The following is a 16,712-nucleotide window of genomic DNA, read 5'->3' on the forward strand; positions in this document are numbered from 1 at the left end:
CCCAAGACAGAGGAAAACACGACGCGACGCGACTCAACGCAACGCAACGCAACGCGACGTGGCATGGCATCTGCTGCAAATCCTGCCCGACTGGGCCACTGGCCGCCATTCAATGTCAATTTGCTTTGTAATAGGATACAAAGAACACTGTTTGCCCCTACTCTATCACCACTACGACCACCACCGCCACTGCCATCACTCCTCTTCCCTTCTAAGCTGCTAGTTGACTTTCGCTGCGCTGTTGGCGCACTTCTTTGCGCTCGGTTGCTGCTTAATAGCGGTTAAATGTGTGGGTCGGTGTGGCATGTACTATAAGAGGGTGCTCGACACAGGAGGTAAGCCAATGGAAGGCTAAATTTATGACACGCCCTGTCAATGAGTGCGTGCGCGCACTCAAAGGAGCGTGGCTTTCGTGGCATGTGCAAATATTTGAGAGACAGCAAGTAAATAAGGTTTATAATTATCCAGCCAGCCTGTAATTCACTCGCTCACGCAGTTCCCCAGCTCAACATTGTGATAGGAACATTAAAAGCTCACTTCACCCATGGCACAAAGATCACGTTAGACGGTTTAGAGTCTCACACTGCATACGGAGCGTATGCGCAATATGCGTGCGTCATGACGATAAAGCATTCTTTGATGTATGGTTGGCAAAAGAAGTCAATGATGTATTGGGCTGATTTGGGTATTTGACATCAATTTGAATATTTGCCTAGAACTACTATCGATAATTTACGCTAAACTCAATAGAAGTTGATAAGCAGTTTAGTTGAAACTAATATTTGATAAGCGGACACATATACAAAGTCATATTAATTGAATTGACCAATAATGATACATTCTGCTAGTGCTAAGCTTGTTATTGTATGGATGCTGATGCATCGCACCACAATGCGTATGCGTAATATTTATGAGTATAGTTACTGAAACTCTTTTAATTGAAATTAAACATTTTAAATTTAATTTAAAAGTTATTATACATTTTCTATGCCTAATTTGATATTATTTTGATACTAATCTATACGAAATACAAATTGGAGTTCATTCACTCACAATTTATTGCACTACTATGCGTATGCGTTATATTTAAGACCCTTATTAAAACTCTTTCAATCTCTTTTTCAGCTATGCCAAGTTTATTATAGCTGGCGTTTGGTTTATTGCGCTCGCGACTGCATTCCCCATTCCCGTCGTCTCACGCATCGAGGTTCCTCAGTCACCCTGGTACATAAAATGCGAGAAGTAAGTATGAACTATAAGTTAAAACACGCCGACAACCCTGTTGGGAGATTCCGCTATTCCGTCCGCTTATGTTTTTTGTGTGTGTGAGTGTATGCGTGCTTCAAGTGTAGCATGAAACAAACGACTTCGTGGAATTGTCAGACGAGTGGCAACACTTGAGAAGATGTGTGGGCGTATTTAAGTCATTCACAGGGCAAGCTTGGGGCGCAGCTGACGTCATTCAGCCTTGGCAACAGTATTTGGCCCCTTTTTGCCTGTTGATATCGATACCCAAGAAGTCCGCACTTTAAGCATACATTTATTCTAATGGACCACTTGTGGAAATTCTCATTCATGTGGAAATTTAGCAGATTTCAAAGAATTCGCTAAATCAACAGTTTTGCTTGAATTCAAAGCAAACTAAAATAACGGCAAACAAAAACGGTCTTGAAAATTCAGACTAAAAAGCATGTTGAAATGTGCACATAATTACTAGAGTTAAACAGCATTCTATTACTGCTATCAGCAGCTCAGATTGTTGCACAAAATGACCAAAATGTTGACGTTGCACATATGCAGGCGGTTTGTACTCGACGGTCTGTGCTGTCAAAGAACGTGCCTAATTACCACAACATCAGCTAGGGCTGTGGTGGTCAAAGAAGTTTGCGTCGATTGCGTGGCCCATCCAAAACAGACGTTGCCTGCATTACATGGCTGGACATGGCCACAATGGGCAGCAGATGAAATGAAGTGCATAAAAAATTGTAATTTTATAGTGTATGCAAAATATCCCCTCTCTCATACATTTGCATATTCAGCAGACGCAGTTACAACAGACGATGGAAAATAAATTAAATAGCTGCAGGATGGCATTTCCTTCCATTGTTGCCGCGCAAGAGGGGAAAGTCCGAAGCGCTTAGCATAAAAATTAAATTGCGCGGGATTGCGACTATGCGTGCAGACAACTTTTAGGTTGAGAGTGTGTGTGTGTGTGTGTGTGTGTGTGTGTGTGTGTGTGTGTGTGTGTGTGTGTGTGTGTGTATGTGATGGGTGCTTGCAGTTGACAGCAGCACGAAATGGGCAGATTTTATAGTACGCTCTCGCTCCATTATACTAATGCAATCTTTTCTGTTCGCTTTTGTGCTCTGCTCTATTTTATTGCATGCACGCAACATTCTCTTCCATTTTCGTCATTGGTCCATCTACGATGTATCCTTGTCCACGCATCAGATACATTTGCCGTGAAATGTGGCCAGAAGCAAAACAGGATTACTACTACACACTGGCCCTATTCACACTGCAGTTCATCCTGCCGCTGCTAGTACTCATATTCACCTACACACGCATCGCCATCGCCGTTTGGGGCAAGCGCCCGCCCGGCGAGGCGGAAAATTCGCGAGACCAGCGCATGGCGCGTTCCAAGCGTAAGGTAAGTTCAATCTGCATACAAAAATTTCCACTTTCAGATAGTCGACCGCAAAAACTAATTTGTGTGGCCAAATGGATTTGTCCAGAGTAGCTGAAAGTTCTACCAAACAAAAAGCAAAAAAAATAAACCAAAAAATACTATTAGATAAATGGCAAATGCAAATTTCGAAATCCTTTTAACTCACTCGAGTACATTTTCTCTTCCTTTGCCGCACACATCAAGTTCCGAATCTTGGCATCTGAAGTTTTCTGCTTTATTTTTAGGCCATGGAATTTTCCTTGTGGGAATCTACTTTAAATATTTAGCATGCCCATGCCCTAGACTACTGCTCTCAAAGTGTTGTGCATTTTCCGACCCACTGGCCCCGCAGCAATTGGAAAATTCTCACTCTGGCTATTTGCATTTGCCTATAGCCATTTCATTCAAATGCAAAATAGAATACTTCACTGCGTAATCACATTTTGTGTTTCATTGTTCAGCTCCTGAAAATAGTTTAAATTATTGAGTAGAGATTGAAGGATTTACGCTTTAAGTACTTTGCATGAAATAATGGTAATCCGTAAAGCTTTGCTAATACTAAAAATCACACATTTTAATACCATTGTTTCGGCATTATTCAATGTTAGGCATTAAGTCAATTGGTTGCCAATTCAATCCTAGAGTCAAGGCACAACTCTTGCATGGCAACGAGACGTCTTGGGAGTTGAGACTCGAGAGTCGTCAAATTGAACTGGAGGTTAAACTTGTCAGCATTGCAAATCCCATATAATGTTCACATAATCAGCAGACGCCACAGCTCCGCTTCCAGCTGTTTGGCTGACTGGCTGGCTGGCACCCAACCCAACCATTTGTAATATATGTATTTTAAATAAATAAATAAGTAAAGATTTATGCGGCGCATGCAGTGTCGAGTACGTGAGTTGGAGACGTCTGCAACGCCACAAAAGATGCAACTTGCAACTGCGGCTGCGGCTGAGACAACGACTGCGTCTAAAGATGCCACCTTTTGTCGACGATCACTTTTGTGGTTTCCAGGAAGTGTTTGGGTCACAGCAGGCGGAGCGTTGCGGGTGACGACCACGTAACCAGTTGTTAAACGAGCCTTCTCGCTTTATGGCCAATTGAATTGTGGAATTTCCATAGAGGACCACAGTCTGCTGTCAGACACACACACACACACACACACAGCTAAAGAAAGAAAGCCTGTTAGGGTACAAATTTATATGCCAGCTTTGACCTCAACGCGTTAGCCACGCAGCTGGGCATCTGGACAGCTGGACAACTGAACAGGGTAGCTGGGGAGCTGGGATAGCTCCACTGATGTCCAGTCTCGCATATTAAGTATTGAAGCCTCTTCTCGGTTTTAATTAACATTTGGCGAGGCTTAATTAAGCCGTGTCATAAGATTGACATGCACCCATCCATCAGTATGTTTTTTGGGCTGCCTTTCTGGGTGGATGACTGGTTGGCTGGCTCCCGCGCTGGCTCCCTCTGTTTGTCTGGCAGGCAATTATAGTATGTTCATCTTGCCATATTTTGGAGTCGTGGCATCCATCGAGTGCATCTGTTGATTGAACACGAAAATAACTGAAATCCCAATAGCGACAGATTCCCTGGGCTGGCGTAGCAACAAGATAAATATAATAATGTACAGACTGTTGCATCTCACTGCACTCTTCATCTCATCTCCTCCTCTTCTGCTGTCTGTTGGTGAACTCCTCCCTACATTGCTGCCCCCTCTTTCCCCAGCAAATACGTTACCCAATTGGGGCCCAAGGCAGCATCTGCCATTCACTTTTTGTTCGGCCGTCTCGTTGGTCAATCTGGGGGCCATCATCCATCCAATCCTTTGAAATGCAGCACCAAATACGCTGCCAGAGATGTTGCCGCATTTTCTCATGACTGTCGACTGGGCCAGTTGACAATTTCTTCCTCGTTGCAACAGCTCAACATTTTGTTGGCCAACTTGGCAGCTGAAAATGATTAGCAACTTCTGCTTGTGGCCAATAAATTGATGGTGCGCAAAAATTATAAAATGTCTTTAGGTGGCGTATACGTGATAAACAAATCTAATTGAATTGATATGTTATTCGTTTGTACACTTAGGCTTCTTCATTTCGTTGGCTGATTTACAAAATGCATGGACAATTTACTTCAAATATTTGCGAAACTCTTCCTAAATTCGTTTGCACGAGCTGCAAATCACAAGCGACTAATTGCTCACAACGGCAAAGCACAGCATCAAGTCCAGCCATGGGAAAAACACAAGAGCATGAAAAGCCGAAAATGTAATGCAATAAAAACAATCAACTAAAAGGAATAATAAAACTGCTGACTTACGGCGATGACACGCCACAGTTGACAGTCCGTTTTGCCCGCTGGCACGTTGAACGGTTTGCAAGTTGCAGCGGCAAATGTATCTCGATGCCACATCATCGATGGCCAAACTGAGCTGCCCATTTGAGTTGAGCCGCTTTGGAGCTGTCGCTTTGTCAAATCGACGCCAGTGAATTGGAAATTTGCCTCATTTGGCTGCAATTCGCAATTGCTACTTGTTCGCATGTAAAACTTTAATTGCATAATTGACTGCAAGAGGCAAACGTTGAGTGTATAATCGAGTGTGAGTGTGTGTATGTGTGTGTGAGTGTGATGTGTAAGTGTGTGGTCAGTAAGCAAAGCCCCTGATCCTAGGTATACTACAAGCATGTTGAGTGCTCAAGTGGTGACCACGCCACAACAAAGACTGATGACTTGTCCGACAAACAGACCAGACGAGACCGCAGCATGCATAGTTGAGAGAGGGGCATGGCAGGGAGCAGGCTTGACCAAATGCCTCAACAGAGGCGGCAACTGGCTCCCCATTTGATGCATCAGCTTTGTTGCTCTTTTCTTTTACACAAAGTATCTTTCTTTCTTTCTTTCTTCGTCATCGTCTGGCTGCTGAATTGTGTTAAAATGTTAATTTCGCATTACGTAATCTGTGTCATATCCAACAGGCGGCATGCAGCAGGCAGCATGCAGCTGAAGCAGCTGGGTCGCGGTTCCGTCCCAAGTCTCATCATCCTCATCATCGTCGCACACAAAGAGACACACATACAGGCATACAATGGCGAGTGCTTGGGAAAAAAAGTGAGAGGATTCCCAGGCTTGGCCAGGCCTACAGCTGTTTTGGCTTTGGTTTTGACTGCCTCTGCCTTGGCTAGTCTCTACTCTGAGTGCCCCCATCCACACCCACACATGCACTCAGATTGAAGCAGAAGCAGAAGCAGAGGCAGAGGCAGCGCCAGAGACTTCGCATGGTTCGCACATTTTGTGCGTTTTGTGGCAAATTAAAAGATATCGCCGCAGTCGGCAACGTCACAAGCACAAACACAACAGTTGCACAGACTGCAATTAGTTACAGCCTGCAACGATTTTCTCTCTCTTCTTACCGCTTGCCACACACATGCACTACGATGTTGCATGGCATGCGTTTATCTGGCCAATTGTATCTTGCTGTTTATTGCCGGATTCTCTTTGCATTTTTTCTTTCACTTCTTTCTCCCCTTTTTGTTTTTGACTGACATTCCTGGCTTTGCCTTTGCCTTGGTCCAGGCATCTCTCTCTCTCGCATCTCGGACCTTTTCGTTTGATTTATTTGCTTTCAATTTGTTCACGTCAAATACAACTGTCTGCATTTTTCTTCGTTGTCAAAGGTAAAAATTGCAAAAATGTTTTTTTGACTAGAATTTATATACGAAATGCAGACAGTTATTTATCATTACCTTTAATGTAGAGTCAGCGTCTATTTGAGTCGCCAATGGCTACGTGACAATCTGAGCGATGAGCTAAGTTGTTGCAACACGTGTACTTTTATCTGGTATTCAATCACTTAACTTTATTTACCACATGTTGCAGTTTCATGCAACTATTGCAAATCATGCGAAAGTATCAAAATAAAGTTAGGGTTCACTTTCTACTTCCTTGTGGTTATTCTGAGCTAGTAAGTGCTAATTTCTCAGTCTCTGCGTTTGTGCCATAAATTAACCAGGATGTAATATAATTGGCCATTAATCGCTTAGCATTTAATGCATATAATTCCCCGACTCGTTGTAAATATTTGTTCATTTGTGTATTCATCAATTATGAAGCAATTATTCGATAATGTGGCACATTTCATTTGGTTGGACACCTGCTACCTGCTACTCTTGCTTTTGCTTACTAGACCATGGTGTTTATTTAATTGGCTTTGTCAGTAGCTAAACAAATGGTTAGCAAATAATATGTTTGGCTCATAAATTGGCTAATTAAGGCTCGTAAATAAAATTGAAATTCAAATAAGCCAGCAACAAAAGTATATAACAAAGCCGCAGCAACCGACTTCGCTTTGCATGTCTGAAATTTCACTCTGCTTTGGACAAAGTCATTGGCGGCTTCTGCAGCAGACTCCAAGTGGCATCAGCATGACTTGCTCCATTGCCACCAAGGAGCAGTTCCTGGGAAGATGGTGATGGAGATGACTGAGCCGAGCCGACAGGGGCGAATTCAGTGTCTGCAATTGCCATCTGACAGCTGTCGCTGCATTTGTTGTTACATCTGCTCACAGTTGTTGTTGGCTGTAGTTATTGTAGTTGTTGTTGTCATTGTTGTTGTTTTTGTTGTAGTTGCTGTTGTTGTGTGTTACATAAAGAAACATCTTGTCTGTTTGCTTGGACGCCCCGAACAAGTTTATTCTACAACGAAAAGTGAAAGGCTTTGCACTTGTAGTTGACTTTTTGTCTTTATTGTTTTTGTATATCGTTTGTGGACAAATTCGGGTCAGTGACGCATTAAAATCTGCTTAGCAACAATACAAATCTGTATGCAATCTGAATGTGCTCACAGCTATCATTAAACAGCACAATGTAACTGTCTGTGACTTCATCTCTCGTCTGACAATTACTTGTAGTACATAAAGATACTTTATATATTTTTTTATTTCATTGTTAATGCTGCAAATTGCTATAGAAATCTAGCCTGCAGCAGTCTAAAATTTATCTCTTGTATCAGTTTTAACAGCTGCAAAAATACATTAGCAAAATATCAATAAACTCAAATAGAATTTACAAAAATTGCATTAAAAATCAATACAAAAGCAATTTAGGAACTTAAAATTCATTTAGTAATTGCAAATATTAAAACAGACAATATATAACTAAATATTCAATTAAAAATATTCTCGTCAATTTTATACCTTATTTTAATATATTCCGAATTTACAATTTATATTCCAGACATTAACTTTAACTTTGACTTTACAAATCTATTAAGTATACGCACTGTGTTACCCACTTCATGGGTCAGGGTATAAAGATATGTATGGACAAGCCTTCGTTGCCAGTCAGCTAAGTTTAAGTTGTAATTAAAATGTTTACAACACCATGAAATGAACAAAAGGCTGTCGATTCGATGTACTTTTTAAATTGAAAATCCCAAAAGTGGGCGCCATTTACAGCGATTTTCATGCGCCTTCCTGTCAAGCTGGCCGCATTCAATGAATACTGTCTGGCTGAGTGGTTGAGTGTGGGTGTGGCGATGGGTGGGAGTGTGAGCGCTTATCTGAATATAAACAAAAGTGTTTTCCAGCAAAGCCGGTAAAGGCATGTTCAATAAAAATACGCAAATTGTCTTTAAATCGATTGACTGGCAAGGTGTCACTTACCTTAGGCAAAAAACTTGGTAAATAAATGTTCAACAGTATTCGGTAATATTCAGGTGCTTCTTGTATTTTGACAAGACTGTAGTGCATTTTAATTGCAAGCGATAAGCAAGCTTTCAATAAACGCGACGGCATTAGCTGAAGAGGCTGAGAGCGTGTAGCATGTTGCATGGGGCAGCCGCAACATTGGTTGAACGTTAACGCTTACTTGAATTCGCATTATTTGTCTGCAGCCAGTTGAAACCCGTAATTAGTTTACACTTGCGGTAATTGCGGCATAAATCTTCAGCTGCAAAGTGTCGTAATATCAAAGGTACACACATACACACACACACATGACATTTGTATTGTTTGTTTGTATTCCCTGCACACACAACTTTATTACGTCGCCAGTCCCTTCTCCCATCTCCCATCCCTCCCTCTGGAAATGGAGGATGAGGCAGCGTGCAGCATTATCCCAGACCATCCGTGGCAGCAAAATGATTTGTAGCTCTAATGGGTGTAAAGTCAGTTTGGTGTGCCATGTGGCAAGCGAAGTGAACTGCATTAGAGGCCAGTAGAGTGCCCAAGTTGGAGAGTTGGAACTGCAACAACGACTCTGCCGTCACGTTATTTGCCACAGTAAAAAGGCACAATAGTAAAAATAATTTCTCGTCTTGTAAATAAAAGCATAAATATGGCTCTCCGCTTTTGGGCTCCCAGTGGCGCTTTGCTTTGCACTTTCTTTGCCGCTCGCTTTTGCCTTTGTCCCTGCGATCATCTATCTCGAAGCTAGTTGCCCCCCAGACGGAAATAATGTTGTGCTATCATTGCCATTTTAATGCTGAACCTTTTTACAGACTCACACTCACACAGACTGTGGACCTCAAGTGGCAGCACTTGGTATCGTTTCAATTGCCAACCAACCAACCGGCAACTGGCAACTGAAGCTTGTGAATAGTTTCTGGGTTTGTGTGTTTGTCGTATAATGTTACTATTATTGCTGCCACACGTTTTATGATGCCATTAAGGATACGACTATGCGAGCATTGAAGGATCTGCGTGTCTGTTGCTTAGAAAGGGTCACAGAAATGGCATTCGAATTAAATGCTGGTTAAATTTTAAATGCCTGAGAACTGCAATTTAATTAACAGCTCAGTTATTGCACCCTAATTAATACGCGAGCTTGCTCAACTGTTGAATGCGCAACCAGCTGGATTATTATCATGTATTCAGCAGCCAAACATAATGGCCAGCGCCTTCAGTTCAGTTTAATTAAAACGTGAGCAATTGCCATAATGAGGTACACGCTTGATTAAAGGTGCAACACATCACTTGAGGCAAGCATTTCACAGTTCAGCAGGATGCGAAAAGAGTAAACGGCAGATGCAGCGACTCCACGATTGACCCCAAGGCAAATAAACGGTAGCAAGACGAAGAGTCTTTAGTCTGAAACCCATTAGAGCAGTGCGACTAAGAGAAACGACAAACTGCAAACATTTATTTTGAAATAAACCAATCTGTGCAATTGCATAAGCTGTCAAGATGCAGATATCCACAAGTATCCAAGCATCCAAGAGATACAAGCACTCTGCTGTGCGCGACTTGCAAACTTGCAGACGACATTCGCACTTTGTCAACGCAAATTGCTTTATTAGATAGAGGAAATGCATACTTTAGGAGTACGAAACAGCATTTAGCATCTATGAAGCTAGTTGACTGTTTTGATTTATTTTAAAGATACAGTATCTTATCTGCAAATAAATCGGAGTATTTCATGCCTTTTGAATACAATTTAACGTCTATTGAGTAAGTTAAGCATTATGATTTATTTTAAAGACACTGTATTTTATGTTATCTGCCGATAAATTTGAATATTGAAAACTAAACATAAATAAGCTCAATTTGTACTGAAAAATCATAAGTTTTAGGAATACAATTTGCCATCTATGAAGCTAGTTGACTTTTGACTTATGAAGTAAGTTTAGTTCGTTAAGTATGTATGTTCTTGAATTTTAGCCTAAAATTTATTTATACTATAAATGCCATTTAAAACTTAAATATACAATCCATGCTCTTAAATTTACAACATCTTGTATCTGTATGTATCTTTGATTTATTAGCAATATACTAATGGTATCTTCGACTATTAAAAGTAATTTTAGCTGATTTGTTAGAAGTAACATGTAATGTTCATTAAATTGTGCATAATCTTTAATATATGTATTTAATTTAAAGCTTTGTATTTCGCGCATGCACAAAGCAATTTAAGTTTTATTACTTACATAGATGGTGAAACATATTTCTTGTCGGCGCAACTTTATCGAGATCCTCAATCATTGTGGTTTGCATTTTGCAGTAATTTTTAGCTTGGCTGCCTTTTGGCCAACTCAATCGATGAGAAATGTGGCTCTTAGATGGCTTTAGTTCGCCGTGCTTCGCTTTTCTTCTTCGTTTTCTGACCAGCTGAAGGCACTTAGCGTCTTGGCTTGCCTTGGGCCTCGTGCTTCATTTGGGCATTTCCTGGCACGTTATGTGTGCGCCTGTCGAAAGGTTAAGAGCCAGGCAGTGGCAGCAGCAGCGGCAACGGCAACGGCAGGCAAGTGGCAAGTAGCAAGCGGCAAAGGCGCCTTTCATTCGCCTTCCTTCGCCTTGGCCTGCCAATCTTGGTTGTAGCTGTCGCTGTTCGTTGTGTGTTGCGGTCGTTGTTGCATTTGCAACTGTGGCAAGGCCTGCAAGGTTAAGTGTGTTGGTGCGACCGCTTGTGGTTACTGTTTTAGTTTTATTGGCTGCTGCTGCTGTTGCTGCTGTGTGTGGGGGGCAGATTTGCAGTTTCGCTTTTGGGGGAGAGGGTTAACCACAGCAACTTTTGTCCACATGTTGTCAGCGTTGTCGGCGCAACCAAAAACCAAAACCAAAACCGAAACCGAAACCAGTTTAGCCAGTGACCTTTTCGTGCCGCACACAATTTCCATAAAGCCTCTAATCGAGCCCGGTGTCAGGTGCGTGCATCGCCAGCCCGGAGAGAGGGAGAGAGAGAGATGAGTTGCATTTAGAGTTTGTGGCAAAGCCAGCGGCAGATACAGAGACGGAGAAACAGAGGCGTCACCTAGGCCTATCAATAACTCAGACAGCAACTTGCAAAATGTTTATACACTTGGCGAATATTCAACACGCAACGTAATTTGCCGCATCCGTTTGGCATGAACTGTCAAATGTTGCCCCAAGCTTTGAGCGCACTGAGCTGACTGACAAGCGACCTTGCCACAATGTGCTCAGGAGTGTTGTAATGCTGCCACAGCATAACTTATTAAGCATGTGGCATGACTTGACCGTTTCCCTTTCCCTTTTTCCACTGGTGGCTGTCTGACTGGCTGGCTGTCAGGCTGGATGGGCAGCTTTTCCGGCTCTCATTGAAGTCATTTCGTTCGTTGGGCCATAATTATCACCCCATAATTTATAAGTATACAATCACGTAGCACAAAATATGCGATATATGATGTATGTGGCATGTGCGGCGGATGCCTCATTTAGATGTAAGTGGTTGTGCCAACAGCAGTTGCCGCAACTCAAACACGTTCGCTCATTAATATTTACGCTGCCAATTGAAGCAGTTTCTGTTCGCTAAACGACGTCAACAACAACAGCGACAACAACAGCAACAACAAACAGCAACAAAGCTGAAGCGACTCGTACAACATTGTCAACGTTGCATGCAAAATGAAAACAAGCGGCGATTTTCGCCTCGGGCATTACTCATACGTCCTGTTGGCGACGCCTAAAATGCATCATAAAATTGTTGCAAAAAGTTATTAAACCAAGTGATACTCTACAAACCAGATTTAATTGGAATTCAATCAAAGCAATTAATAATCAAGCAATTCACCTTGGCTTAGAATTTTATTCTTAATATTTATTTTAATTAAATTCTGTAAGTTGTTAAGAGTAATAACAAAAGTCTATAATATTTAGAATGCCAATGTTTCTTGTATCGTCTGAGACACATTCCTTCAGCCTTAGTCAATTTAGCAACACTCTTTCCAATTCATTTTGAGCGTCTGCAAATTATCTATGCATGCTGCATGCCAATTGTCTGTGGCATGACCAAATTTTTGGCCAATTCTCTGTCTCGTTCGCCTCCAATCGCATAAATCACAAGGGGCGTCTGTCATTTGACTGTGTCTTCGTTGACAGCGTTGAATTCTGCAGCGAACATTTAAATTAATTTTGGACCATTGCGAAAGTGTCGTGATATCGGGGGGGAAGACGCAACAACAGCCGATGGCGAAGGCAACATCTCCGCTGCGTATTGGCAGATGGAAAGCGAAAGTTTCTTGGCTGTTTGGTGGGAATCTCAGTCTGGCAAACGAATTGGCCATTTATCTTTGGCTCAATTTACGCTCTCTTACCTAATCGTCGATTGTTGCTGGATATTGGGTATTGGCCTCGGCCAGGTTTTTGGAATTGCGGGAGGTTGTCTTCAGACTCTGCTTGGTTGCTTGCTCGGTTGTCTGACCCGTTTGACTCGCAGACTCGCAACTTGCAAAGTCGCAAGTCTCATCCTTGCGGCGCGTTTGCCACGCGTTCCGCAGCTGCCATAAATCGCATTGATTATCGCGCCTTTTACACACACTGTCACACTCATATATATATATATATTTTTTTTTTTTTGGCGCACTTTCAATCGCATTCTGCAGGTTTTATATAACCACACACTCCGCAGAGATGACTTTCATTGAACTCGACTGCGGACTCTTCACAGGTTACTGCTCTCGATTTCGTTGGTCATTCTTTTTACTTTCGGTTTTCAGTTTTATTGTCGTTGTGGCCCTAATTGATTTTAATAAGTTTTGTTTGGTTTTTTCATTTTCTTGTTTTTTGTTATTCTCGTTTTGGTTTGGACCTTCGTTTACTTTGGTAATTTTATATTACCAAGCTTCGCACTGCAATCGATTCCCTCTTGGCCTTGGCTCTTGGCTGCTGGCTGCTGGCTACTGGCATCTGCTCTGCTTGATGGTTTTTGCTTTCCATTTGGATGGCTTTTGGGCGTGTTTACGCTTAATCAATCTTCTGACCTCAAGTTTTCGGACGCTTGTTTTGCCAGCAGCTTCAGGCATCTGCCTCAGACCCAGATTGCCCCGGATCATTTGCTGAAAGTGTTAAAACTGAAATCAATTTACGCAAAATATAATTTCGTCTTTCGTATTTCATGACTCGTTTAACTCGATGCCAAAGGTGCTGCTGCCGGCTGCTACTTTGTCACAACGTAAAATCTCATACGATTGTGATTCTTTTTGCTTTATTTTTATCCGCACTTGACATTTTATGTTTTAGCTTTTTGCTTGGTAACTATTGACAAAAGAGCTCTGTAAATGAAATTGCTTTTGCTATTTTTCAAGTTTGCTCGAAAGCTCTTAATTTAATTTTGTTCTCTTACCGAATTGATGGCTCTTTTTGGCTTTGCCCTGACAAATTCAATTACATGGCCCTTAAGCCTAATAATGTTCAGTGTTCCGAATTGAAATGGCCAGAACATTTCCTCGAGTGGCGAGTGTAGAGACAACTTCCGGAGTTAAGCACCGGAACAAAAGCCCGTTGCCATAATGTTAATCTAAATGAAGCATTTAGCTAAGCATTCCTTTAGCAATCACTGCACCGATCACTTGAGCAGCAACCAAGGCGACGAAGATGGAGTAGAAGTTGAAGTTGAAGTCAAAGACGCAGATAAAGATGCCGAGATACAGATACAAATTGGCGATACTCCAAGAAAGGTAAAAAAGTAAGAGGTTGGCACGCATCTTCCACAAGCGCAATTTATGTAAATAATTGTGGTTTCTTCTAGCTGAACAAGCGATTACATAACTGGGATAGACTGAAAGATAGAGGGGGATGGAGGAGTGGGTGCAGTGTGGTCAGTCAATGCAGCAAAAGAGACGCAGAGACAACACGAGTACGAACGCGAACGTTAACGTTAACGTTAGCTAGCTTTTTTGTGTGTCTAATGACCATTTGCATTATCTTCTTCAGCTGCTGCCGGTTCTCCAAATTGCACGAAATATTCACAAAGCGGTGAATGGCCCAAAGGTGCGGGCACTGGCGAAGGGGAAGGGAAGGCAATGAGGAGGCGCGTGTAATGCTGCTGTCTTGACAAGTTGTTTCGTCAGATATGCAAATGTGTCGATGTTTTCTAAGAGTTGTTGCCATTGTCTGTCTCTCTGACTGTCCCTCTGACTGTTCGTCTGACAGCGTCTGGGCACGTGCAAACGTGGAAACACCTCAGAAATTACCAGATAATTTAAAAGAAATGAGCCCAGGAAATGTGAATATAATACAACAGCGACAACAGCACTAGCATTCGAGTGCGCTGCGCTGAGCATCTTTTGATGTTGCTATGAATTTCGCAAAGGAAAAATGTAATATATACACACAGAGGTATTCTCGGTAGAAAAGAAGCTTTAAAATATGCAACACATAAATTCATATTTCATAAAACTTGTTTCTTTTTTGCTCTTCATTTTGATGCTTTACATGTTGTCGGCGTTCTGCAGTTTCACCTTTGAACAAACGCCTCAGTGACCGCGATCCCATGATGCTGGATGGCAACTACGTACTCGTAGCTTCATCTCTTGCATTCCCACAGTTCATATAAATTATACGACTGCCAAAGAGCCCTATGCACAGCATTTTAACACACAAATTCAATTCCGCGATTTCACTTTGGGTTCGACTTTTATTATTCACTGCTCTCCGTTGATTTGCACCAGACACCAAGGCAGTCTTGGTGACGGGGGGCGTAACTTTAAGGCAGCAGGGAGCAGGGCGGTAAGGGCGTTTCGTTTGACTTGCTTCGATTGAGTGCCAAAGCAGAAGCAAAAGCAAAAGCAGAAGCAACAGCTGTGAAACATGCATATTTTAAATTCCCAACGGCAAACTGCAAAACTGAATCCGCTGCGACACGAATTGCAGAGCAGCAGGCAACAAAGCAAATGCAATTTTAAGCGCAATAAAATTCAAACAAACGAAAAAATGTCGAGCAACTGGCAAATCTAAGGAAACCCCGGCACTCGACGTCAACTGCTGTCGCGACTCGGCGTTGAAAGGCGAACAAAGCCAATCCAATGCACGCGAATTCAATGAGATTCAAAGCAAATGCAGAAGTTGACCTTATAAAAAACAAATAAATAAATGAAACCAAAAAACAACTAGAGTGGCGGGTTTGAATACACATTGCTTTATTGAGATAGGGAATTGCTAAATACATTTCAGCTACTGTATTACTTATCTTGAGTTACAAATGATCTGTGAGTTACTTGTCTAGGCAATCAGATACGCATTTCAAGGTTAAACGATAATAGAGTAAAGAAACAAGTAAGAAAGCTACAGCCGAGTGTGCTCGACAGCGAGATACCCGCTACCCTTTTTGAGTAAAAGCAAAAGAGTGCTTGCTGAAATATACCAAAGGGTATACTTGGTATATTAGGATAGTACTATATTCAAAATATACCATAGAGTACAAAATGTACCAGATTGTCAGCGAAAGCTACTAAGATCCGTAGTAAGTAGACGTTTTTCCATACAAAAGTACATTTACTTTATAGGGAAGGAGTTGCCGCCTTCTGCCTGTTACTTGAATTTCTTTAAGCACAAAGTTATAATACTCTTCTACCCTATGGGTAGCGGGTATAAAAATCGCCAACTACACGCAGTTTAAGCTACGCACTTCAAGGTGACAGCCAGAATGAAGGACATTCTGGCTGTCACCTTGAAGTGCGTAGCTCGTTGTCATAATGGGGTTGCTCTTTTAATTTAGACCCCCATTAAGTCGGACATCTCGGCTCGTTTGGCATCATTTCTCAGACAAATGTCGCTGCTTGATGACGGCTGCTGTCGTTGACTTTTACGAGTTCATTACATGAACTTTTACGATTTGAATAAAAACAAAAAAGCACAAAAAAAAAAGAAACGCGGCAACAATTGTTGGGCACGTTAAGTGCGCACAGCCTCTGCAGATTTGTGTATTTGTGCCCTCAACTCAATAGATAGTCAAATGACGGGCGATTTGCTTTAACGATTTGCGTTGCACTTTATTCGATGCGACACAAAAAGCAAACAAAAAATTACGCATACGCCATGTAGGTCTGCGACGCTTTCTGCATGCTCACATTAAATCAGTCTTTTACGGACTTGGCCGCGTTTATATCAGCTGCAGTTGTTGTTGTTGTTGTGTTGCCTTGACAAACAAGCTGCAGCGGCTCGTAATACGTTTAATTGAAGCGCTGGAACCGTTTGGCGACTTCGCTTGGCCCACATTCTGCGCCCGCTCCATAGAAACTTGTTTCCACTGTCAATCCATCAGCAACAACAACTTCAACTCCAACTCCAACTTCAACTGTTGCTCTTGGTTAC

The 16,712-nt window shown here is 42.0% G+C and overlaps 1 protein-coding gene across 2 annotated transcripts in view; it reads left to right on the forward strand.

Moving 5' to 3' along the window:
* Positions 1-16,712, forward strand: part of LOC127566195 (RYamide receptor) — a 69,532-nt gene that overhangs the window by 35,021 nt on the left and 17,799 nt on the right. For both annotated transcript variants that reach the window (XM_052008071.1, XM_052008072.1), the window contains exons 3-4: positions 1,126-1,242; positions 2,452-2,650. In XM_052008071.1, the coding sequence (XP_051864031.1) occupies positions 1,126-1,242; positions 2,452-2,650 (316 nt within the window). The remainder of the gene's footprint in view (positions 1-1,125; positions 1,243-2,451; positions 2,651-16,712) is intronic.

The sequence above is a fragment of the Drosophila albomicans genome, chromosome 2R, assembly GCF_009650485.2.
Source record: "Drosophila albomicans strain 15112-1751.03 chromosome 2R, ASM965048v2, whole genome shotgun sequence".
NCBI classification, from domain to species: domain Eukaryota; kingdom Metazoa; phylum Arthropoda; class Insecta; order Diptera; family Drosophilidae; genus Drosophila; species Drosophila albomicans.